The sequence below is a fragment of the Varanus komodoensis genome, unplaced genomic scaffold (genome assembly GCF_004798865.1).
Source record: "Varanus komodoensis strain SLA01 unplaced genomic scaffold, ASM479886v1 scaffold1, whole genome shotgun sequence".
In the NCBI taxonomy this organism is placed as follows: Eukaryota; Metazoa; Chordata; class Lepidosauria; order Squamata; family Varanidae; genus Varanus; species Varanus komodoensis.
The window spans coordinates 51,193,531-51,220,519 of NW_025335268.1; the positions used below are offsets into that span (position 1 = coordinate 51,193,531).

The 26,989-nt window shown below is 41.4% G+C and overlaps 1 protein-coding gene across 9 annotated transcripts in view; it reads left to right on the forward strand.

The window, feature by feature from the left end:
* Positions 1 to 26,989, forward strand: part of TRDN (triadin) — a 224,992-nt gene that overhangs the window by 27,394 nt on the left and 170,609 nt on the right. For all 9 annotated transcript variants that reach the window (XM_044425408.1, XM_044425434.1, XM_044425425.1 and 6 more), the window contains 2 exons: positions 775 to 912; positions 9,446 to 9,475. In XM_044425408.1, the coding sequence (XP_044281343.1) occupies positions 775 to 912; positions 9,446 to 9,475 (168 nt within the window). The remainder of the gene's footprint in view (positions 1 to 774; positions 913 to 9,445; positions 9,476 to 26,989) is intronic.

The window sequence follows — 26,989 nt, forward strand, 5'->3', positions numbered from 1 at the left end:
GGGCAAATCCTGCCTGAGACCCTGGGCAGCCCCTGCCAGTCAGGGTTGACATTGCTGGGCCAGATGGACCAAAGGCCTAGTTCCATATAAGGAATCCTTCTTATGATCTGATGTTCAGTTGAGACCATATTATAGTTTGGTCCAGTTTACTAGAAAGGTAGGTAAGCCTTCTAACTCAAGGGTTTGAAAAAGAATGAAGAGAACCCTTCTGCTGATGGTAGATCATATCTGACTAAGCAGCAGATTGTCAGGTTGAATTGATCTGTGTACTAGAACAAAAACAGTTGCCTGAGGTTTGCAGAAGAATCTGTATTAAAATTTGAGCTGTGTTGTCAGAAATACCAAACTCTCAACATGCACTAAATTTATAATCATTGACTTGGTCTTAACTATCATTTGGTCCAAAGGAGAAGGGAAGAGAGACACTACAGCTTCCATGTGGACCATGGTCACAGCCTAGATTACTTGTCTGGGTACACCGATGGTTAAATGTTATCTTTCTGATGATAAGCAAGTTTCCTGGTGTGGTCCTGTTGCATCAGGAAATAGTATTCTGTCTGTCAACCTCTGTCTACATGCAAAGAATTAATCCTTCGAATGTACTTACATTTTTCTGGATCAGGCCCACTGTCTGCAAACATACACACACTTATTTTGGATTGCTTTCTCAAAACCAACTTTCTAGATCATTCATTTTTATAATAACAGAACATGGTCTGCTAAAAGATACTGTTCCCTTTCCTAACAGCCTTTGTTCCTATACTTTATATTCAGGTCAGTCTGTGGACAAGCTTGCCTCTAATCCACTGAGAATCATACATGGTGCCGTGGAGGAGACCACTGATTGGGTGTATGGCTTCCTTTCATTGCTGACTGACCTCATATTTGAAGATGAAGATGAAAGTGAAAAAGGTACTGTCCAGTTGGAGGCATGGTGTGATGTTTCCAAGCGATGATTGTTATGCCGCTGATTTCTTGTCTTGCACAATGGGTAAGAAATGCCCCTCTTTAGTTTTTGACACTCAAATGCATCAAGCCTTAGCATGAAAACTGGCCTCTTTGTGCAATCGCTTTTGGATTGTATTGAATGCACTGTTGTGGGAAGGATGCCAGAATTAAAATGTTGCTATTATTGGAAGTATGCTAGGGTATGCAAGAAGAGTCAAACCCAGCACGCTGCTTAATTTTGCATAAGGAGGGAACATTCATGCCGTAAATGACACTCCATGGGCTCTTGATGCTTGTATTCCAGGCAAGGTGGTGTTGCAGCCCACCTTATGGTTACAATGGAACAATAGGTGGTGGTACTACAGGAGTCAATAAGAGCAGTTAAGTCAGGCTGTAAGGAAGTTTGAATGCTAATGTGCTGCCAGTGGTCTTGTGTGTGTGTGTGTGTGTGTGTGTGTGTGTGTGTTCGCTGCAATCCAGAGAAACTGCACAACTAACTTCAGAAGCTCAAAGACAGTTTGGATTACTTTGTCTGAACACCAACCCATGTGTCATGAATTGGGGAATTAGTGATGTGACAGGGATCTACAAAAAATAAATTGGGAAAAAAGAGTGAAACCTTTGCCTAGGTGGGGCCATAATGCAACTCCTTAGCAAACCCTCTCGTGTGCATGTAGCATGGCTTACTGTTTAAATAAGCTATCAAAGATGTCTTTGGACGTGTGCTCCTGCAGTTTTGGGACTGTAATTAAAATGCATCATCCAACTTCAGTTGGCTGTGGTGGTCTATGTTAATGAAACATCAACAATAATCAGTTTTGTAGTTAATAGGTACCTGAATGACAATCCATGCAAAACGATAAGTGTGGTGCCTGTTATTCGTTATGCTCCTTATGCGCTGCTTAGCCTGATGCACTCGGCGGTGGAGTCTTTATGCGATATTTGTTGTTTCTTTGTAGCCTCATAGAGCCTTCCTTCTTAACAAATATAATTAAAACCCAGCTGGAACTAAAACATTGCTCCCTCCAAATGCATTTGTCAGTTTGAAGCAATGCTTAATGTCTGCCACTGCGGGGGCTTTCAGATCATTATTGCATGTGAATACTAACCAGCGTGTCTTTACAACACCAGTTCCTATTTTGCAGCATAGTGTCCATATCAAATACTTTATTCCCACATTTAAGATAGAAATTGGGTAAATGTAGTTCTCCAGCCTAGTCTTTTGCAAGCCAGAACTAGAAACTAGGATGGTTTAATTAATGGGTGGGGTGCCACAGGGCTCATTCCTGGAACCAGTGCTTTTCAACATCTTTATTAATGTTCTAGATGAGAAAGTCTGGGGAAAGATAATTAAATTGTCAGACAACACAAAACTGGGCAGAATACTCGGGAAGACAAAAAGAAGATCCAGGGTGATCTATACAAGTTAGAGTGACAGAATGAAATGCAGTAGGCACAAATGCCTAGTTCACCTGGGAAAAAGGAACTGAACACTTTACTACAAGATGGGGAATACTTAGCTCAATTGTACTGAAAAAGAAAATGATCGTGAAGTTGTGGTGGACAACAAGCTAAAGATGAGCCAACAATGTGATGCAGTTGCAAAAAGGGCAAACACTATTTTGGGATAGATAAATTCACTTCCAGAGCAAGAGAGGTACTAGTTCCCCTTTACTCTGCACTAATCAAACCTCACCCGGAATACTGTGTTCCGTTCTGGGCACCCAGGTTTTAAAAAGGTGCAGAAAATCTAGAAAGGGTTCAGAGGAAGGCAACAGGATCCAGGGTCTGGAAACTAAGCCCTGTGATGAAAGGCTGAGAGAACTGGGCATGTTCAGCATTGAGAAGTGAAGACTACAAGGAGATATGATAGCACTCCAGAATTACCTCAAGGGCTGTCCCAAAGAGGAATGAAAAGATCTCTCCTTGCTCATCCCTCAGTGTAGGACATGTAGCAATGAACTTAAACTTCAGACACCAGATTCAGGATAGATACCAGGAAAAACTTACTAACTGTGAGAGCAATATGACTGTGGGACCAGTTGCCCAGAGAGGTGGTGGCCTCTCCCAGACTAGAGGCATTCAAGGTGAAAGTGGACAGCCATCTGAGAGGGATGCTGTGACCTGGCATCCTGCACAAGCAGGGGATTGGACCCAATGACCTCCTTGTCCCCTTCCAACCCTACTATTCTATGAATCTATGAGTTGCTGGGAATAACCATGTGTAAAATACCAGCATAAACTATATGCAAGTGCCATGATTTTTATTTATAAGGATGTCTGCTTGGTAACAGCAAAAACAAGTAATTGAAATTTCAGAAATGCTTTCTGGAAAAAATTTTCCTAAAATTAAACCATGGAATAATTTTAAAGGCCCCTGAGGGTGGGGTCCAGGGTTACTCAAAAGTTCTCAGAAATACTTTCTAGTTTGGGTTTAATGAACCAGAGACTCTTCCTTTTCTGCCTTTAGCTTGCTGGATTTACATTAGAAATAAAGAGCCTTTGGCAAGAAACTATCTGTTGCTTGAAAGCAGGAAGGGGGGTGGGGGCTAGCTTCCGATAAAGTTACACATTTTTGAGTTCTCGAGAGATAATTTGTCCTTTTCAAGATCAACAGAGCACTTGAGGGCCCTTCCTCCAACTGTATGGATGGGCCATCAACCGGGACAAAGATGGCTGAGGCCTGCCTGTATGTTCTTCCCTCTTAGGACTTGGCCTGGTATTACAGTGATTTACCTGTGTTAGTCCCTGATGCTTAGATCTCCTCACCTCTCTCACTAGCCATCTGATCACTGCCTTTCAAATTGGATCACTGATTTTAAATTATGCATGCATAAAGAAGAGGTTCTCCCCATAACTCAAAGAAGATACCCCTTACTGCACATGTAGCAAAAGAGACAGGGGAAAATCTTTCAACTGCCCCCACCCCTTTCTGGGGAAGCCTCTTTTTTCTACCTTGTTCTCTCAGTTAAAAGCGTATGAAAGAGAAAGTGAGATTTGGCCAACCAGTAGGGAAGAAAGGTAGGAAAGCTAGAAAGAAAGTAGGAGCCTGTCTACTTCCACCCCCCCCCACCCCTCTCAGTACAAAAGGGAAGAGAAGTGGAGAAGTTGCCACCCTTCTTTCTGGGGTTGGGGAGCCCCATCTGCAGTTCAAATTCGTGCCTGCTCCAGATGAGCTGGTAACATGTTTTCCTTGCTCTGACAAGGGTTGCAAATGGAGAGCGAAATACTGTGCCAAGGGGTGTGATAAAATGGAGAACAGGAATGTCCCTGGAAATAATAATAGCTCTTGGAAGGGGGCTGGGAATGAACATCAACATGGAGTTCCACTGATTTTTCTCTTTGGTTTAATAAACCTCAAAGGCAAGTTATACTAGACTAAAGCAGGAGGGCAGCTTTATCCGAAGCATCCAGTGTCCTTCCCACCATATTTCCCGCTGGTGATTTTTCCCCCAGGAGTCATCAGGCAGCACCCTCTAGCTCTTACAGTGTCTCTTCTTCAGGGCAGAGAGAGTGAAGCAGAAGCAACAAACAGAATTGTGACTGCCATGCAGTCCATGGAGAAAGAGGGAAGGTACCGGCAGGCCCTCTGCTTTCTCCAGCTGGATGGAGCCATTTTTCAGCCTTAGGGCCGGTGCTTTGATCAGGAGGGACAAAGTCTGCGCAGACAGCGTTGTGCTCCTTTCAGTTCCCTCCATGTCTCTGTTCTTGTGTTGTCCCTCTTCTTGCTTTCTAATTTGCACTTGCTGTCCTCTACGCACCTGGACTTTGCTTGCACAGTCTCACTTTTGCTTTCTCACTGCTGGGTGGTGGTTGTAAAAGGCAATAATGAGCAAAAACACATGCTACACATAGTCAGCATCTTTGTGCCTGGTGAAAGTTTTTTTGATTGTTTTTCTCCCCAGCCTTTCTAAAGGGAAAGCATAGACAAAAGAAAAGATTCCTAATAACAACACCATGATTTTATTCATTAACAACTGGAGTCAGTGGGGGAGAAGAGTTAACAATTCCACCAGACAACCATAAGTCTGATGAACACTTTCTGTTGTAGATGAAAAAGAAGAGAGCACAGATAAATAAAGGCATGTCAAAATAAACACCACCACTCCGAAGGCTACAGCCATTCACAGGGCTATTCCATATAGGTCTTCTCTTTGGAACTACAATAGTATTCCTATTGAGACCAATGCAATTTACTTTCAGGTAAATGTGCACAGCCTTAATTGCAGCCTTAACACAATTGCGCAAGAATGTATTAAAAGCAGGAGAAGTGTTGGTCTCTTTAATAAGCTTTTCTTGTGGGAAAACTAATTTATATTTTAAAAATTAATATAATAAAATTGCTGAAAATTGATTGATTTATAACTTTCTTTGGTAAATTGGTTTACCAAAGTCAGACCATTGCTTTGCCGAGCTCAATATTGTCTACACCAGGGGTGGACAGGGTTCAGGCTTGTAGAACCTAGTTTATATTGTTTGTGCCTTAATTTAAGTCAGGTCATCCTGGGATAGTTAAGTGAATGTTCTTGAGGGCCTTCATTTCCTTCAGAATGTGGCTTGACTCACTTGCTGCCTTCAGCTGCAACTGTTTGTTCTACCAACAGCTTCAGCATAATACATCTTAATCTACTTGCTTCTCTTCTTGTGGCAGGCTGTGATTAAATTCTAAAGCTACAATACTATGCCAACTTATTTTGGAATAAGCACCAGTGGACTTAATGGAGCTATCTTCTGAATAAGCATGCACAAGATTGTGTTATAAGATGCTTATTCATTCATTATATTTATATCCCACCTTTTCATCTTCCAAGGAACTCAATGTGGCTTACATAATTCTCCTCTCATTCTCTTCACAGCCCTGTGAGTTGGGCTGGGCTGAGAGTTTGTGACTTGACAAAAGGCACCCAGCAAATTCCAAGACTGATAGGGACTAGAACCCAGATCTCCTGAGTCCCAGACCTGAACTTTTAACTACTATACCACACTGATTATCTTATAGATGGAATGCCTTGTCTTGGGACAACTGGTTGGATATGGTCACTTGAGGGATCCATACAGCCACTTATTGGGGTAGGAGAACAAAAGGGATATATTTGTAATGATGGAACAAGGACATTTCTTTTTCTACAGAGCATCCAAAGGCACCAGTTCATTTTCCTTCAATTTCACATGCAGCTTGAAAGCACAGCTAACTTTGTTGTGGCTTTTTGAGGAGGGAAGGGAAGGATTTCAGATATGTATTCTATATGCCATTTTCTTAAGAACAGAGAGGTCTGACAATATGGGATGTCTCAAATTGTTCAGAATGGTGGAATCGGGATGTCATAATTAGAAAGATCTTAAATATACAATTCTGTGCATGTGTGTACCTGGGAGTAAGACTAATTGACCTCTATTAAACTTAACCTCAGGTAGACATGAACTGGATTGTGCTGTCTGTATAAGAACATAAGGGCCATGCTGGATCAGGCCAAGGTCTATTTGGGCTAGCCTTTCATTAACACAGTGGCTAAAGATCCATCTACAGCAAACCCAATAGCTAGATGTCATTTACTTTGCCTCTGCAGACTAGTCTTCTGTCCCACCAGCCATAGCAAGCACCAACAGTGTTTAATGCTCTGGTTGTAAGCATCTCGAGATCCACCCAGATATAGGTGGGATAGAAATGGTCTAAATAAATAATTACACCTGAGGAGGTGGCTGTTTACATCACCTGAGGCTGTTTACATCACCTGAGAAGGTGGTCCTGCAGTTTAGGACATGTTAGGCAGTAGTAGCTGACTTGGCACAAGGGCTGTGCTTGGGAAGGGAAATGACAACAGCTCAAGCAAAAGAGCTTATGTTTGTGCATGGAAATTTTTTGTTGTTGACCCTTATGAATGAAATGGCCTTTCATTCCTCAAGGGACTATATTAGTTAACTACCAACACCCTGATATGTGCATGAAAATAGGAATGTGCACATCTAAATGTTGCAATCAGTGTCTCCTCTTTTGTATCCTTAAACCCATAATGCTTTAGCCTCTTGTAAGAAGAAAATAACCCAGCAGAGCAAAAAGAAAGCTAATATATCATTACATTGTTATTCATTGGGTTAGTTATGTCTTTCTTGGCTTAGCTGGAGTCTTCCTTGTAAGCAAAAGGTTGTTTTTGCTCATCTTTATAAAAGGGTAAATGTTTTGCTTGATTAAGCACTTATTAGGCAGGAACAATGCAGCTTTGTGGTGCCACTGCTATCGTTCATTATATAGCTTTGGATTAGTTGGGGGATATTCCATGTACCTAAAATCTTTTGTAGGACATGTAGAACAGTATATTTTGATGTAGTGCACTGATTATTGATAGATGATTTTTGGTGTGAAATGTAGTTGATGCTTAAAAGTGACAAAAAGGACACCACCCACTGCACTTCTAAGGTTGTGAAGCTAGAGATTGATGAAATTTTGGTTTCTCGTATTTCCAGTATTAACTTCAGACCAGGCTGAGCATAGCGAATTTATTCTAATCTGAAATTTAATTTCTCCTTGCAACATAATTTAAAAAAGTACATGCATTTTTGTGCACTTTTCTCCTAATACTTGCATGAATAGGATTAGAATATTTTGCCCAATATTCCTATTTTCCAAGCAATATTTCTAATGCAATGCATTTTGGTGTTAGCTGTGCATATTTGTGTGTACTTCCCTGAAATGCATGTGTATTGAGATGCACTTTTTAAACTGCATTATCCCTTTGCAAAATCCACAGAAGTATGACTTTCAAAGGAGAAATCATTAGAAAGTGAGAAATCAAGGAAGTTCACATTCAATTGCAAACTGAAAGAATTTCTTCCCTGTCCTGAGTGAAAACTGCAGTTTATTAATGTCTTACACAAAGTTGGTATAATAACTCCTGGACTAGCTGGCTGCCGTGTTTTCCAGCTGGGTTTCTGTGTCTCTAACAGCTGCCTGCCTTCTAGATATTCAACAGCTGAAAAAACTGCCAGCCCCACCTCTCTCTCTCTCTCTCTCTCTCTCTCTCTCTCTCTCTCTCTCTCTCTCTCTCTCTCTCTCTCCTTCCTTATATTAGGAAAAAGCCTCGCCTTGGCCTCTGCCTGTCTTCGAGCTGATAAAGGCACACAAGCCCTGCCAGTAAAATCAGGGGTTGCCCCTGGTGCCTTAGACACATGTGCTGCTTTGTGAATTACCTAAGGGGGCTTCCTAAGGAACTGAGAACGAATGAGAAGGCACTGTGCAGCCTTTGCATCTTTTTTCCCTTAACATTTCCTTTTTTCCAGCAAGAAAAATGGTAGATAAGGAGGTGTGTGGGCAGGGCCTATACGTGAAGGATGCAACGATAGTGTGGGTGGAGCCACGAGAGTTGGACCAGGGTTCGAGGGACCTGGGTTCCAGTCCCTACTTGGCCATGAAGGTTGCTGAGTAACTTTAGGCCGGTCACAGACTATCAGTCCAACCTACCTCACAGGATTGTTGTAGTGTTAAGTGCACTGTTCTTTGTACAGAAAGGAGATAAGTACTAAGTACATTCTGAATACATTGTTTGAATGTTATATTTATATTAAGCTTTGTGACCTTTGGGCTGGAAGACAGCACAGAAATAACATTAACATGTAGCATAACTGCCAATGCTCCTACACTGGTAACAACATGGAAGGAAAATACATGATTTTATTCTTTCTGAATATTTTATTCTAGATTTTTTTTGTTTACATAAGAATACAATGCTGTGTATAATCATTCTAAGGCTGCAATTCTAATGCACACTTAACTGGGAGTAAGTCACAATGGGTCTTACTTCTGACTACATAGACATGGGCTTGCATTCTAGATAGGTGAGAAAGAACTAAGGAAAATATACTGAAAAATGAATTCTCTTTCATCTAATTTGTTCCTGGTTTTTTTCCTCATTCAAGCTACAGGTGGGGATTAGAAGAGCTGAGATGACTCAGCTGCTTGCATGTGAAAGTTCCAGATATAACAAGAGATGTGATTAGAGAGGAATTCAACCCATCTTGATTTCTGCCTGCCTTCTAGCTGGGATGTGGAACTAGGATAGATTGAAAGAGCTACCCTAGACTGCCTCGTCAATTCCCAGGAAATCATTGCACAGTTTCTGTCCCCAAACATCATTTCCTGATTTCTGCCTGCCTTCTAGCTGGGATGTGGAACTAGGATAGATTGAAAGAGCTACCCTAGACTGCCTCGTCAATTCCCAGGAAATCATTGCACAGTTTCTGTCCTCAAGCATCATTTTCTGTCTCATGCTTCACATCTTTTGAAGATTTGAATGGAGGCTCATCCTAAACATTGACTGATAGTTAAGAAACACGAATTGACTGTGGACATTCTGACTCTATATATGTGGAAGCTGGCCTTCCAATTTCAGCTGAATATACCTGTTATACAAATTGCTTAGGATTTTAGCACAGAAGAATAGTTCACAAAAGCATATCTAAAATATGAACTAACATATTCATGTATATTTTGTTTCTTGTTTAGAAGCAATCCAACCACCGGTCAAAAAGAAAGGTGAGTAAAGGCATTTTAATTTCATCTTCTGCATATTATTCAGATGTCTCTGTGTGGCGTGACCTATTTGTAAACCTTACTCCTGTTGAACTGCTTCAATGATATAGATGGAAAAAGTACAGTACAGAAGATGCAAACAGGGGTAGGAATATATGAGGATTATGTCTGGGGATGAAAACTGGGACAGCATATAAAAACTTTAAATAAATAATAAGAATAATAAATAATCTATAACCTGCTTATCAGGATGAAAAAACTTAATGGAATGCTGCTGAGCTTAAACAGAATGGAATTCCTAGCACCATGTGTCCCTCAATAAGGGCAGAAAAACGCAACTCTCTTTAGGGAATAGACTAGCTGTTGACCCCAAGTGAAAGCCTTCAGCAAAATCTTCTGCCCTCTTTGGAACAGAAGAGGCAAACAGAGTGAAGGGCAGGTGTGACATCATGCACCAATCCTCTCCTTCTAGTCTATTTGCAGCAGTTGCTAAATTGGCCCAGGCTGGAAATTCCAAACGAGCTACAATAATTTCTGTTCAGGCTGCCAGGCAGCTTGGGAAGGCCTAGGACACCAGCCAAGAAAAAGACAACAACAAGCTACAGGGTGGAGGGACCAAGAAAATGAAAGAGGAGGCCAAGCCAGCTTTGATGAGAAATTGAGCCTCCGCTCACCCCTATACCTCATCTCCATGTATTGCAAATAATGTGCTATAAGGAAATGCTACAGCAGAATGGAACTGAAAGTGGGAAAATGACAGGGAACTGAACTAATGTGAGAGTCTGGAGAAGGAGAGCAAGAAAGAGCAGGGAAGAATTCAAAAAAATGAAACAGGATCATGAACATTTTCTGTCCCTTCAACAACTTTTTTTAAACAAAGGAAAATTATTAGAGAAACTTTAAGAGCCATCAGGAGAGCCTTTATTTCTCTTAAATGTACATATGGTTTTTATTTTGTGGTGCAGCCATAGTGGAATATGTTTACATATTCTTAGCAGCCTGTGCAGTTGAAGCTATAGCTAAGATGAAAGAATATTTTGACCACTGTGAACAGATGTACGTACTTCTTCAGAAGGGGTGTGTTGACCTATTTATAAAGACAGTTCTTTAAAATGCCTGATAGTTCAACAATGTACTGGACACTTGGATTAAGTTAAAGTTATACATTCAGATGGAAAAAAACTTTTTAAATTAATCAGTGCATAGTCTCCTTGTGAATGCTTCTGTCATCTAACAACTGAACCTATTAGGTTGCTCAATCAGATCAGTATTCTTTTTTTCTCTTTCTCACTGATATTATGCTGCTGATATTATTTAAATCTGGGATGTGTTAACTCTGTAATAGCACTGCTTCAGCAGAAGAATCTGGAAACTGTGGAAGTAATGAAAGATAATAACTGTATTGGGAAGAATGGCAAAAAATGCAAAATGCCACTATTTTCAACAACCCTTCTGAAGCAGCCAGGAATGAATGTGAATCTGCTAACTATGAAGCATGCAAATGCTTTTGCAAGCTCCTTGGACTTCAGGGAGGCTAATAAACTTGGAGTACCAATGAGCAGGATTCCATGGCTGGAAACTTCAATTAGGAAGGGGAGATGAAACGTTGAGGTGAATGCTTATCAAGTGTGTAGATGATGAGATATCTGGATGGGGTAGCTAATACCATAACAGACAGAAACTTTACTAAAAATGATATTGAAAGTTTAGAGGACTGGACAGAAAATAACAGAATGAAATTTAACAAAAAACAAACACCCCCCCCCCCGAGCTTCTTTATAGATAACCTGCTTGGCAACAGTTCATGTAAAAGGGATCTTGGTTGCTTATAAGCTTCATATGAATAAGCAGTGTAGTGTGAAGTGGCTTCAGAATAGGCAAATGCAGATTTAGCTTGGATGAGTGGTGCAGTTTCTAAACCTCAGGAATGAATATTTCACCTCTACAGTGGCTAGTCAGACCTTAGTTCAGCTACTGGACTCCATACTTCAAGAATGAGTTCAGAGAAAAGTGCTGAAGACAAACAAGGCACTAGAAAGGATTCCAAGGAAAGAATGACAGAAGCAGTTTAGCCTTGAGAAGACAACTGCTCGGCAACTCTGTTCAACTCCCTGAAGAGGTGTGGCACAAAAAGAGGCTGTTATTCTTTCTCTGAGATCCAAGGCTTAAATTACAGGAAATCAGATTCTGGCTGAACATCAGGAAAGTTTCTTAAAAGGTCAGAGCAGGCAAACAATGGAACCAATTGGCTAGGAAGCAGGTGGACTCTGTTGCTTGGATCCATGCAGAGCTTGGATCCAAGTGAGAGGTTGAATTTCATGGCCTAAATGGGCATTTATTTATTTATTTATTTATTTATTTTCTATACCACCCAGCAGCTGAAACACTTTGGGCACTTCACCAAATGCATTTAATAAATTAAAACATTATTATATGCTTATAATAGAAAATTTAAAATCACATATTAAGCACACATTAAATGTGTGTGTGATAGCTTTTTAAAAATAAGGAAAATATTCAAACTTGTAGCAACTAGCAGGCCCTAAAATCTGTGTGAATGCCCTGATGTAGAAGATTATCTTTCCCTGGTGCCAAAAGGATGGTCAGGTTGGCACCAGGCAGACATCAATGCAGAGCGAGTTCTGTAACTGTGGAAGAGCCCACTGAAAAGTTCCTTCTCCTTGTTGCCATAAACCAAGCCTCCTCGAGAGGCGGCAGTCAGAGAGAGGCCTCAGAACTTAAATCATAACCTCCAGGTAGAAGAACGTTGGGAAAAAAATTCCTTCAGGCTATGTAGGGCTTTATAGGTTAACACCAGCACCTTGAATTGGGCATGGAGCTACTAAGGTCATCCTCATGTATATCTGTGCAGAGATATATAGCCTTAACATATAGTGCAGGTCAGTCTCCCTTTCTGTTCCTTCTGTTCTTCTACAACAGGTTATATCCAGCTGGACCTCTCAGTGGCTTTCAGTACCATCAACCATGCTGGAGAGGGTGGCTGGGCATGAGTGGGGGGCACCACTTTGTGGTGTTTCTGCTGCTACCTGGCTAACCCTCTCCAGATGGTGGTGCTGGGGGACTGTTGCTCTGCACCATGGTCTTTGCACCATGGGGTTCCATAGGGCTCCATTCTTTCCACCATGCTTTTTAACATCTACATGAAACCTCTGAGGGAGGTCATCCAGAGGTTTGGGCTGAAGTGCTATCAGTGCACTGATGACACTCAGCTCTATCACTCATTTTCATCATCTGCAAGGAGGCAGTGACTGTTCTGAACCAGTGTCTGGTAATGGGCTGTGTGCGGGCCAATAGGCTGAAGCTCAGTCCAGATAAGACAGAGGTACTGTTCAACTGGAGAATTTTCAGCCTAGTCTGAACAGGTCTGTACTTCTGCTAAAGGATGAAGTTTGCAGCCTTGGAGTTACACCTAGATCTGGTATTGTCGCTTCTGGCCCAGTTGGTCTTGATTTCCAGGAGCACTTTTTATCAGCTTTGGCTGATTTACCAGCTGTGTCCCTACTTGGACAAAAGGAGACTTGCCCCAGTTTTCCATGTGCTGGTAACTTCCCACTTGTAACGCATTGTATGTGGGGATGCCTTTGAGAACAGTCTGGACCTTGCAGCTTGTTCAATAGGTCTTTTGTGGTTGTGAAAGTTATATTGAATTCTGTATTGTGCTATCTTGCTTGGATTTTAACATGTTGTAAGCCACCCAGAGAACCTATGGCTAGCAGGGTGGTGCATAGAATGAATGAATGAATGAATGAATGAATGAATGAAATTCTTGTTCAAGAATGGTTAAATCCTGCTCAAGAATGTAAACCACTGAGCTAAAACGGATTTTTCAATAACCCTGCACAGGACTAAGGTGTAAATAAGAAGATTTCATTTAGGCTCTGATGCTTTTGTCCCAGTATAAACATAAATATTGTCCAATGCCCTTTAAAACAATTAAATGTTGTGGGTTGATGCAATCCATTATCTACTGAAATCCATTATCATTACTCACTGAAATCATTAAGATGTAAGGGAATGAAGAACTGCAGTCTATACCACCTAATAATTTAAGGTATAATACCCCAACTATAATAATGTGTTTCATATTGTGAACTATCAGTAGCAAGTGAGTCTCTTGGCATGATAGTTGCTCCAAGAGAAAAGAAAATCAAGTTAAATATGGAGATTCCTGCCTGAGCAAAATGCCTGAGGAATTTCTAAAGGACTTCAAAGAGACTAATGAGCTTCCATATATCCTCATTTTCCACTTCCACAGAAATGAGACTTAGGAAAAGGCCTGATCCTTGCTGGTTTGCAAAATAAATAATGAATCCAGTTTCCAAACATTGCAATAGACACAGATAGTCCGATCCACAGCTGCTGGATGTTCTGAAAGCAAGGAATGCTACTTTTGTAACAGTGAGATTTCTACGAATGAGTGTCTGTGAGAGAGAATTTTCAGGGCCAGTGGAATTTCCTATTCATGGGCAAATAGGATTTCATCCTCATCTTCCATTACTACAACCAGGAGAAAAAAATGAAAATTAAATTAACCAATGAAAAATTTCCGGTTGACCCAGGTGAAGCTAAATAGATAAATTGATTATGGTTTCCATTATATTATCCAATCGCATTGCTGCTTTCTCATGGCTGAGTCTCATCATCACCATCACCATCACCATCACCATCATTATCATTATTATTATTATTATTATTATTATTATTATTATTATTATTATTATTATGGCCTGTCTGATGGTGTCAAGACCAAGAGAAGGATCTCTTTATGACAAGCTTCCTTGTGTCAGTCTTTTCCAGTTACTTGTATCAGTTTTGGGACTCTCTTTTCAGGAAACTGGAAATATGTACTTTCACCCAGTCCTTCAGATCCCTGTTGAAAACCACTTCCTTGCAATTAGATGATTTATTCCTATTACATTAGAATTGTATAGGGACAAATTGTCATTAGATTAACTGATATAATCAGGAAGATTATCACTAATCCGGTGGTCTCCCAAACAAAGTAAGGAGGCCATGGGAGTGCGCCTTTAGAAACGTATGCATTAAGAATCATTCATATATCTTCTAGGCTAAACAAAAGATTGAATGTATTTTCAGGTCCTTACCTGTTGGAACTTTTGGGAGCCTGTTTATTTAGGGGTTCAAAAGCCTACATGAACTATGAACTCTGGAATATGTCCTTCAGAAATTACCATATTTTTCTGTCTATAAGATCCCCCCATGTATAGGATGCCCCCCACTTTTCATACTGATCTCCGAGCAAGCAAGCTGCTGCATGTGCTCCCCACCTCCCCCCAATCGTGCCTGTGATTGCACCTGCCTCCCTCCTGATTGTGCCTGCGCCCACCTCCCCCAATCACACCTATGATTGCACCTGCCTGCCCCTGATCACTCTCACCTCCCCCCCCAATCATGCCCGCAATTGTGCCCACCTCCCCCCCAATCGTGCCTGTGCCCATGCCCACCTCCTTCCCAAGTACACCCGCACCTGCCTTCCCCCCCAGCATGTCCACAGTTCTCCTCTTGGCCTCCTGTGTATAAAACGCCCCTCCATTTTTAGGTAAATATTTTAAAGAAAAAGTATCATACACGGAAAAATATGGTATGTTACATTGGAAGTAATATTGGAAGGTACCACAGCTTCAGTTAACAAATGCTGCTTTACATACATCTTAGAAGGTGGTTGTAACAGGGAGTACTCTGAGAAAATTGAATTTTAGAATGTGTTAACTTTGAACTTATACTTTTAAAAAGATTCATCATTTGTTTCCTTAGCCTTGTTTGTGCCGGTGTTACAACTGCAGCATAAATAACTTAACATATTTAATAAATTTAAAATAAAATTACTGCTGCAGCTCTTATTTTCTTCACAGCACTCTCTCTCTCTCTCTGAACATTAAAACTGATATAATCAGCTCTGTCCTGACTTCCATTCTATTCCATTTCCCTGGCAACCAGCCATACTCACTCATGTTACACACCTTTTCTCCCTGGGATATGGCCAGGGTCAGACAATATGGACTTCCAGAAAATAGATAGAATAAATTACATTTAAAGAGAAAACTACAAACATTTAGTGCTACTTTCAGGGCACAACACTTACTTAATTTTGCCCCAAATCTGGCACAGAGACAGATGCTATATCAACACAGAAATCAGCCCATCAGTCCGAGTTCAGTCCCAGCAAAGTGAAAATAGGCACACTCTTGGAGGTTACTTATCAAACCTTAAACATATGAATGGGAGCGTGTCCTACCATTTCTAGCTCAAAATCAGTATGTACCAACCAAACTTTTCCTTCACTGCCAAAATTCAGATTAATAATACAAGGCATTTTCTGAATATAATTATAGAACAGATGCCCCACAGCCCAGCTTCTTTGAAATGGTGGCATGTGATTAGTCTGAGTCACCTTTATAATATAGGGTGAGAGCCATGACCTTGTAATTAAGCTAGGATGATAATAGACAAAGTTGTGCTTTCTTTAGAAGGATGAGAAGCCATGAATGCTGTGTACCAACTCTAGTTAAATCCATTTGCAAGCTGACCCATAGGTTAAAGTTACAGGAACCTCACAAAATATATTGGACACAGAAATAACCTGGGCTCTATCAAGTGTCATTTGCTAGAGGAGTGGCAGATTAAGGCTTTTGAATGATACATTGCAGGTCAAAGTGCCAGTGAATGGCTATTGCTAAGTGTACAGTGTTTAACAAAAGTGTGCACATGAACAAGAAAACTGTACATGTGTGTACAAATGCATCACTATAACAATCATGGTGAGGTGGCTATTATATGCAAGCAAAAGAAAGAAATTGGTCCCATTTCCAAATCTCACCATGTGTGTCACTTTCTGCCATGTGTAGTGCATTTGAGAGTTCAGAATACAGGTGGCAAAGGTTAGGGAAAGAGAAGAAACAATGCAGAACCTAAAGTACCACCAGAACAGTTTGCTCCTTGAGAGCATTACCAGTTCAGCCTATGGGTACCAATGATGCTCTGTGATGTAACCTGGGTAGAGTTCTGCTGTTGATCAGCTCTTGAATAGGGATCAGGCTGAGCCTAATTTCTCAGGAAGCAAAGTAGAAGATATCAGCACCATGGATAGTTCCAAGTAGTGCTGGAGCTAGAAGCTGGGCGGGATTCTCTGTATGTTGCTCCAACAAAGATTTTCTCCCTTTGATGGGATTTAATTTTGGGGCAAGGCCAAATAATGCTCAATTATTGCACCCTACTGGAAACTAAGAAAAAAAATCCCTTGGCTAATTTAATTGGTCTTAGAATCTCAAATCTGACCCATTGCTTAATTAAAAATTGCTCTCAGAAAGATTACTGAAAGAAGTCTTTGTTTTCATTTTTAAAAAACCTAAACATTTATCATCTTTGTACTCTCTTAACAATGTGCTACACATCCAGAAATGTTAACGCATGCTGGCATTATTAGGTCCATTTTTTCCTTTCACTACAATAATCATTAAACAAAATTGAGAGTGGCAGTAGCCAGATTTCATTCTGGTAATATTCGTGCTTTTTTGCGGGGGTGGGGGGAATGATTAAACTTGCCAACAATAACACAAAATTCTTCCTTCAGGCTGCAGAACATTTAAAATACAAGTGCTAGAATAGCTTAACTTACTCCTGAAAAACCCTTACAGAGTTTGCCAAGTATGGTTGAGGTTGGCACCATTTGGGTAATTAGTTATTCCATTTACTCCTCTCTAAAGAATATCCATATTTGCATATTGAGTGCCTTCAGAGTTTAGCTGATTTTCTCTTTATATCTCCATATGGCAGCATGCTTTTTTCTGCATGTGAATTGCTTTTACTATGATTTGTAAAGTGGACTTGCTGTCTCTTAACTACCTCTCACTGGAAGGCATTTTGTGGATCGCTGTACAAACCATTCATGTTAAAACATGCATAATTTTATTTTGGAAGATTCCACAATTACATAAACATTCCCTGGTGCACTGGTATAAGGGTTTTTTAAAATAAAAATTAACAACTGTTTGGATGCCCTGACAAGTTGCAGTTAATTGAAATCAGAAGTGTAAATCTTCTGAACTCCTCGTGACTGAGCAAGAAGCAGCAAGGGAGTGTGTGAACCTGAGATTTGCTTTGGCTCATTCCAAACATGGCCACTGTGTCTGGTGGAAAGTGCTGAATGTACAGAAAACAAATATATTTGGGTTTTACTTTACAGTGCATCATTCCTATGAGATGTACAAGAACCTGGTAATGCCCGGATATTTTATTTTTAATCTGTTTGTTTTATGTTCTATTAAAATTCAGATTTAGCTTTTAAAGTATTCCTTGATCTTTGAGCAGCATAGGGAGCCAGGAAGGCAAATATACTATATTCACATTCTGAAGAACTCTCTCCCAGATTCTGGACTCAATACTTAGGCATGTCCAAAAGGCTGCCATCTGAAACATGTTGGAGTCTCAAGGACCTTCATCTTTTCATCCTGATACACTGAAGAGGTGAAAGAAAAGATAGTCTTCCCCTCCTTTCCACTGAATAGGCCTCTCCTCCTTGCAGCTAAGTAAAGTAGAGGTGGAGAGGTTATTTGGTGGAGATACAGGGCTAATAGGGTTTTCATCTGTGTACTGAACATGAGGATGTCTTATAGGAACATTAGAGCCCTGCCCAATCAGGCCAAGATCAGTCCCATGTTCATTTTTCAACAGTGATCAGTTGGATGTCCCATGAAGGTCACAAGTGGTACCTCTGAGCTGGATTGGGGTCTGTGAATTTTTCTGAGAATGATAGGCGAGTTGCTTGGCAAGAGGTTTCCACTACTTATTTGATGTATCAGTGCAAAACCAAAAACCAAAAACTACGAGGGGTTCCCTCTATGTGCATTGCAAGAAGCTGTAATGTTTATGATTTGTCAATGACACAGAATGGAAAGTGAACTTAAGAGTAATTTCCTGTAGTGTTCTCATTTTTGTCTTCTTGCCCAACAAAGGAATAATCAAAAATAATATCTCCCAAATCAAATACCTGCTGCTGTGAGAAAGAATGGGTGTGTTTGACTAGCCTACAGTAATATTTTCATCATTCAGGGCTTGACTAGAGCTATACCCCAGCGGGAAAATTGCTTAAAATTCTCAGCAGTAAAGCCTTAATCCATGCTAAGACTGTATTACTCTATTCCTACAAACAAATATACTTATATTTGAATAAATCATAAAATCAGACCATTTCAACTATCATCTTGATAAATAAAGTTTTGTAAGTGTAAATTTGCTTCTCAGTGGATAAAAGTAAGCCATTCTGGGCTAGCAGGTATCATGGGAGAAATATAAATGGTTTCAGGACTGCTGCACAAATATTTTAGGGCAGTTATGATACTGACCCACTCTTGGATACACACCTGAGTGTGGTGAGGGAATTTGAGAGAGTCAGAGAAGCCAATGGCAATGCCACCAGGAGGCCAGACTCTTTCACTAGGCTGGTCTCCTAGCAGGATCACCCAAGTTAGAATAGTCAAAACTTAGAAGTGACAAATTACAAACTCAGAAGAAATGGAATGGCTGTAAATACTGAGGAAAAGGTGTAGCATAGGCAATAAGGATCTATACTGCAAAGCCAGGCCAAATTGTATTAATTGAAATCAATTCACCATGAGCCAGAATAAGTCTGGATTGAAACCAGAGATATTATCAGGGAAGAACGCAAAAGGACATTGCCTCTAGCAAAAACGAAAGGCCTTGAGGGCTGATGGTAGAAACATTCACAATTGCTAAGGACTGGCAAGAAGAAAATGCAGAAGGTGACAGAAACAGGCTTAGATTCTGTAATTTAACTTTTCAGTGACTATTACATAGAGGCAAAATGAGCTATTACAATGACCAATGCAAAGAAATGGAAGAGAAAAACTTATCTTCTTCCAGAAGATCCAAGAAATCAAAAGAAAATTTAGAGCTGGATTAGGAATGCTGAAGGACAAACAGGGAGACATACTATCTGACCAGGATAAGATAAAAAGAAGGTGGAAAAACTATGCAGAAGAACTATACAGAAGAGTTGAAAGAATAACATGCTCCTTCAAAGTGGAATCCAGTGTGGAGGAGCCTGCAATATTAGAAAATGAAATGAAAGCTGCATGGAAAGAACTTGGAAGGAATAAAGCACCTAGAATATATAGTGTACCTGTAGAATGATTCCAAGCTGCAAAGAATGAATTGGTCCAAATTCTAACAAGAATATGTCAACAAATATGGAAAACAAAACAATGGCACATAGAATGGAAATGTTCAATATATATTCCAGTCTCCAAGAAAAGAGATGCAAAAGAGTGCAGCAACTGTAGGACCAATTGCCCTAATTTCCCACACAAACAAAGTGATGCTCAAAGTGTTGCAACAAAGAATTTTAGCTTTTATGGAGAAAGAAATGCCTGATGTTCAAGTTGCATTCAGAAAAGCAAGAGGTACTCAAGATATATGTCAGCTACTGGATCACACCAGAGTTTTCTAGAAGGTGATCTGCCTCTGCTTTATAGACTATTGAAAAACATTTGTCTGTGTGGGTCTTGGGAAGTTCTGGATGGTCCTGAAAGCAATGGGTGTGTCTCACTGAAAGTCCTGATGCATAGACACCTGTCCCTGCTTCTGATTCTACCCCCAGCCAGAGGGTTCCAGGTAGTCTTGTCAACCGCCCCTCGGTCCTGACGGTGCTGCCGCTTAATGCCAGGTTGGTCCACAATAAATCTTCCTTCATCCATGACTTGATTGTGGATGAGGGGGCCGACCTGGCTTGCATAACAGAAACCTGGGCGGGAGAGGGGAGGATGTCACCCTCTCTCAAATGTGCCTGCCCGAGTATCTGGTTCAGCACCGTCCACGCCTGGAGGGGAAGGGAGGGGGGGTCACTTTGGTTTACTGAGCCTCCATCTCCCTCATGGGACTTTCAGTCCCTTTGAGGCCAGGGTTGGAGTGCCTCTACTTGGTGTTGGGCGACCAAGACAGATTGGGGATTCTGTTGGTGTACCGTGCACCATTCTGCCCAACAGACTCCCTGTCTGAGCTGACAGAGATCATCTTGGACATGGTGTTCAGGACCCCCAGGATGTTGGTCCTGGGGGACTTCAATCTCCATGCCGAGACTGGTCTGACCGGGGCAGCTCAGGACTTCATGGCCTCCATGATGGCCATGGGGCTGTCTCAACATGTCACAGGCCTGACCCATGAACATGGACACACTCTGGACCTGGTTTTCTCGACGGGGCAGGAAGAGGGTGGTCTGAGGGTGAGGAATTTATGTCTGACACCCCTGTCATGGTTAGATCACTTCCTCGTGAGGTTTGTGCTCAAGAGTGGCCTCTCCCTCTGTAAGGGTGCAGACCTGATTGTGTGGGTCCGCCCCCGGAGCCAGATGGATCCGAACAGATTCCTGAAGGCCCTGGGGGAGTTTCTGACTGACAAGACTGGTGCTCCTGTCAAGGCTCTGGTCGAACTATGGAATGGGGAGATGACTAGGGCTGTGGACACAATCGCTCCTAAGCGTCCTCTCCCACCAGGCAGAGCCCACTCTTCCCCTTGGTATACATCTGAATTGCGGGCGATGAAGCAGGCCGGGAGACGGTTAGAGCGTAGGTGGAGGAGATCACGGGATGAATCTGACCAAACACACTTAAGAGCCCATTATTGGGCCTATGCTGTGGTGGTGAGGGCAGCGAAAAAGAAATTCTTCACCGTTTCCATTGCATCTTCAAAATGCCATCCGGTGGAGCTTTTTTGGGTGGTACAAGGGCTGGTCCATCCTGGCCCTAAGAAAGATCTGGTTCCACCCTTGAAGGCCCGCTGTGACAACTTTGCCAAGCATTTCAGGGAGAAAATCATTCAGATTCATCATGAGCTAGACTCTACTAGTGATTCAGAGGCTTCTGAGGAGATACCAATGTCACCGTCTGGTCCAAAATTAATGGATGAATTTCAGTTATTGCGGCCTGATGATGTGGACAAGGTGCTTGGACGAGTACGTCCCACCACTTGCCTATTGGACCCTTGCCCATCTTGGTTAATAAACAACACCAAGCACGGGATTGGGACCTGGATCTTGGAAGTGGTTAACGCTTCTCTGAGGGAGGGTCAGGTACCTGCCCCTTTAAAGGAGGCGGTAGTACGACTGGTCCTGAAGAAAGTGTCACTGGATCCAGAGATGCCCTCTAATTATAGACCAGTGGCCAACATCCCATTTCTGGGCAAGGTGTTGGAGCGGGTGGTGGCGGGACAACTTCAAGCACTCTTGGATGAAACTGATTATCTGGACCCATTTCAGTCTGGCTTCAGACCCAGGTACGGTACTGAATCTGCCTTGGTCGCCCTGTACGATGACCTGTGCAGGGAGAAGGACAGGGGGAGTGCATTCCTGTTGGTTCTTCTGGACGTCTCAGCAGCTTTCGGTACCATCAACCATGGTATCCTTCTGGATAGGCTACCGGGATTGGGGGTCGGAGGCACTGCTTTGCAGTGGTTCCGGTCCTATCTCAATGGCCGGTTCCAGAAGGTGGTGCTGGGGGACTATGGCTCTGTGCCATGGCAGCTATGCCATGGAGTACCACAGGGATCCATTTTGTCCCCTTTGTTATTTAACATCTACATGAAACCACTGGGGGAGGTCATCAGGAGGTGTGGGCTGCAGATTCATCAGCATGCTGATGATACCCAGCTCTACCTCTTGTTCTCCACCAATCCAGGTGAGGCAGTGGCTGTGCTGAACCGGTGCCTGGCCGAGGTAATGGGCTGGATGAGGGCCAATAAACTGAAGCTCAATCCAGACAAGACGGAGGTCCTCTTGGTTGGTGGATTGGGCTTCGGGGAAGGTGAATTGAACCTAGTCCTGAATGAGGTTGCACTCCCTCTTAGGGACAAGATCCGCAGCTTGGGAGTGCTTCTCAACCCAGAGCTTTCACTGGAAGCTCGGGTGACAGCGGTGGCGAGGAGCACTTTCTTTCAGCTTCAGCTGATCCATCAGCTGTGCCCCTACCTGGAGAATGACTGCCTGGCGACAGTGACACACGCATTGGTGACTTCCTGACTTGACTTCTGTAATGCGCTCTACGTGGGGCTGCCCTTGAAGATGGTCTGGATACTTCAACTGGTTCAAAATAGAGCTGCTAGGCTGCTGACAGGGACTGGGTGTTATGTTCACATGACTCCAGTTCTCCATCAGTTTCACTGGCTTCCCATTAAAGTCTGAGCCCAATTCAAGGTGTTGGTGATGACCTATAAAGGCCTTAATGGCCTGGGTCCTGGTTACCTGAAGGAGCGCTTACGTCCATATATGCCCGCCCGCCAGCCCCTTGAGATCAGCGGGATAGGCCCTTCTCCGGAAACCTTCCATGAAGGAAATTAGGAGGGTAAGTACTCGGAGGAGGGCTTTCTCTGTGGTGGTGCACAATCTATGGAATGCGCTCCCCAGAGAGGTCTGCCTGGCACCATCGTTATTTGTTTTTCAGCGCCATGCGAAGACCTTTTTATTCAAATGTTATTTTAATTGTTAATATTATTTATTTATTTTATTCTTTGGCCAGGGCGACTTAATTTATACTGTTAAATTATATTGTTTTATATGATGTTATTTATTTATTTATTATTTATTTATTTATTGAAACATTTTTATGCCGCCCCATTCGCCGAAACCTCGGGGCGGCTTACAACAATAAATTAAAACAACATTTTAAAATATATACATTAAAATAAAATACAAATATATGTTATAAAACATGCAATATAAAACAAGCCGCCCTTGCCAGATAAAATTCAATAATATTAACATTTAAAATACTGCTTAAATAAAAAGGTCTTCGCCTGGCGCCAAAAAACAAATATTTATGTTTGTGAGCCGTCCAGAGGCTTCAGCGAATGGGGCGGCATAGAAGTTCCCCAAATAAATAAATAAATAGATAGATAGACAGACAGACAGACAGACAGACAGGCTGTATTGTGGACAAGAAGCTATTGTGATGACACAACATTTAGAAACAGAATGGTTTCCCGTTGGGAAAGAGGTCAGACAAAGGTGTATTTTCTCTTCCTATCTGCTAAATCTACACACAGAGTGTATAAGGAAAGCTGGATTAGGAACAGAAGATGGAGTGAAAATAGGCGGAAGGCACTTCAATAATTTAAGATGCGCGCGCGCGTGTGTGTGTGTGTGTGTTACCAATATTACTGGCAAAGAGCAGCAATGAATTTAAGTAACTGAAGAATGTGCAACAGCAGGGCTTCTGCTGAATATTAACAAACAAAAATCATGTCCACAGAATTATAGAATGTCACTGTTATTAGTGAAGAAATCAAAATTGTGAAAGATTTCCCAGAACTTTCACATATCTTAATTGAAATGGAGACCACAGCCAAGAAATTTGGAGAAGACTGAAACTTGGTAGAGCAGTAGTGAAGGAACTAGAAAAGCTCACTGAGTGTAAGGATGCTTCATTAGAGACCAAGGCTAAGATCACTGTTGACACTCTTGTATTCCTCATCTCTGTGAAGCAAGCTGAAGAAAATGTGTTCAAAACATGGAGCTGCGGAGAGCCTTGAGAACACCCTGGGCTGACAGACAACCCAGTGGGTCCTAGATCAAATTAAGTTAGAATTTGCCGTGGAAGCAAAAATGATGAAACTGAAGGTGTTGTGCTTTGGGCATACCATGAGAATGTAAATTGAAAAATCAATTATGCTGGGGGAAATGGAAGGCAGAAGAGCAAAGCCAACTATGGGATGGCTTAATTTTCTGAAGGAAGCCACACCCTTGAGTTTACAAATGCTGACCATGGCTGTGAAGGCCAGAACATTTTGGAGGGCATTCATTCATAGAATCACCACAGCATGATGGAGACAACATGGTGACACATCACAACAACCAAAGATACCCAAACATAGCATTTCTTTTTAGTACAGCACACAGAGGAAACAGCTTGAAACAGCTTTAGTACCAGGAAACCATCTACTGCTCACAAGCTCCAGTCATCTTTCTGCAGCTCCATTTTGTGTGTGCAGCCCTGGCAAAGCTGAATGGTGGGGTAAAACATTCATTTATGTAATCATACGGAGGCAAATGCAGAATTTCAACACGGCAGGAAAGCTCCAGATTATCTGTTTGCCTGCATTCAGTACAGGGTTTTTCTGTATAAAGCTTTTTATTGTGCGTTCATCATTCTTCATTCATGGTTGCTTATGGGTACTTTAAAGGACCCTGTGACCTTTCCTGTTTCCCTTCTGTTTTTAAGTAGCACTTTAGAAGGATGGAGTAGAGGGAGCAGGGGAAATCCAGCCTTTTTAATCCCCAAAACACAAGTTCCTGAAAGTGTAATTGCATTATTATCACAGTGCTACCTAGAGGATTTCTAGCTAAAGGTACTGAAAGACAGGAAAGGAAGAGTTCTGTGTGAAGAGTTTTGATATTAATTCTGTGAGAAAACCAGAAGCAGAAGCCTTGTACAAAGGTTAACAGCCTTGTCTAGAAAGGTTTTTATTTCACTTGCTTGCAAATAACTTTCTGGCTTCTTCATAGAATTGCTGTCTAGATATTACATTCCATAGAAAGTTAGAAGAATCTGGTCCTCCCTAACAAACATTCGTTAGGATTAAGTTGATCTTCTTAAAGTGACTAAAAGAGAATTGGGTGGTTTTCAGAGGAAGGGTTACTAGTGCTGTCAGTCTAGAAGCATTGGACATCAATTCCACCCTTTCTCTTTTATTCCATTTTGTCAATTAAGAAAAAAGGAGGAAGAAATGTTGGGAAGACATAGGACAAACACAAGCTGAAAACAGTACTGTCTGGAAACATCTGCATAATTCCATGTGTACAATAAAAACACCTCTAAATGTTTGAATTCAAACTGTTGTCGTCCCAGTGCAGTCTTGCTGCAAGAACAGCTATATCTGAACATTAGAAATGAAAAACAACAACAACCACCTCTTGCTGCTTTCACACATTTCCATTGCTTTTGCCTGTTACTCAGTTTTATTCTTAAACATCTTCCTTTCCTATTTGTCCACTGCCCCCACCAACTAACTTTGTTCTCTTCTTTTTCTTCACCTTGCAGACATGTCCTTACACCCTTTAAATGTTAAGTTCTTGTCATGTGTCCAATCCACACACACTGGGCACATTCTCCTTGCCTCCTTGCATTTGTTCACATGCTTGGAATCTAGGCAGTGCCCTGATGGACATGCTGATGTTAACAGAAGATAGATTTTTAAATTTCTCAAAATCTCAAGTGAGGACTACAATATGTGCTCATACACTAGCCAATTTTCTGTCCACCTGAAAATGCTGAAAGGTCCAGCCTGGAAAACCAAATTGCCGACAGCCACTAGGGACAGCAAAGGGAGCGCCATGTCAATAGGCCACCTGATTGGAGTCTTGGATGGCAAGTGGCAAAATCTGGATTTCCCTTTTTTCTACTTTGAGGGGTTGGAAGATGTTAATATGGGGCAGCTGGTGTCCTGAACTGACGGAAGATGGGACTTCAAAGCAGCAAGCAGAGAAAGAGATAATTCCTCATTAATCCGTGGTTAAAACTACAAAAGGTTCTTGCTAATTAGACTGTTCATGAGGTTATTTCCCACTCAGTGAGATCAATGCTTTTCTGGTCAGGAGAGGGGAACAACTAAACTAAATGCTTTAGTTGAAAGCATTTCCTTCACTGCTTGCTAAAATACTTCTACTCTACAACATGGGTTTCTCTCACACACGTGCATTTTCTTTTCTGCTCTTGTCTTTTTCTTGTATGCACTACACATAAAGGTGCCATTGCAGATAGCTATAGGAGTGTCTACATTTTAAATATGATCTTTAAAATTAAATTGATAGGGGGCATCACATATTGGTCAATATGAGATTATATTTGACAATGTTGAAACTCTGCCTCATGTTTTTGTTTAGAAAAAATGAACAACATGCTTTAGAGTTATATTAGTGTCAGTGAAAGAGCTGAATTAAGCACAGGTCTTCTAGCATAGAGGTGGCCAATTGAGATTTTCCAAATGCTCTGGCCTACAGCTAGGTCCAATGGGAATTGTTGTGTGCTTTATCATGTTGTATGAACTCATTGTGTTTTCAATACAAGAAATAATTCCAAAGGGTTCAACCTGAACAGATAAGCCCCTTGTATGGTTGAACAACACTGACAAAATTCAGTGCTTTTTAGTTGGAGTTTAGTTGGAGCTTTTTGAATACTGGCAGCCCACGGCTGTACTGATGGCCTAAGCTAGAGGGAAATTTATCTTGTCAATATTTTTAAATGGCTTTTGAACATGTCATGGGCTTTTGCATCACTGTGGATATAAAATAAATATTTTACTAAAAGTAATGTGCATCTTCATATTATCAAGAAAAAGTTATATAACAACCAAAAAAATAAAATCCTAAATTGTTGAAAAAACAGCAATCTTAGAAAGCTGGGTTTTTTTTTTTTTTTTGTTCTGTTTTGCTTTTTTGCATTTGCCCTATTTCCTTGGTAGCTAATGAATTAC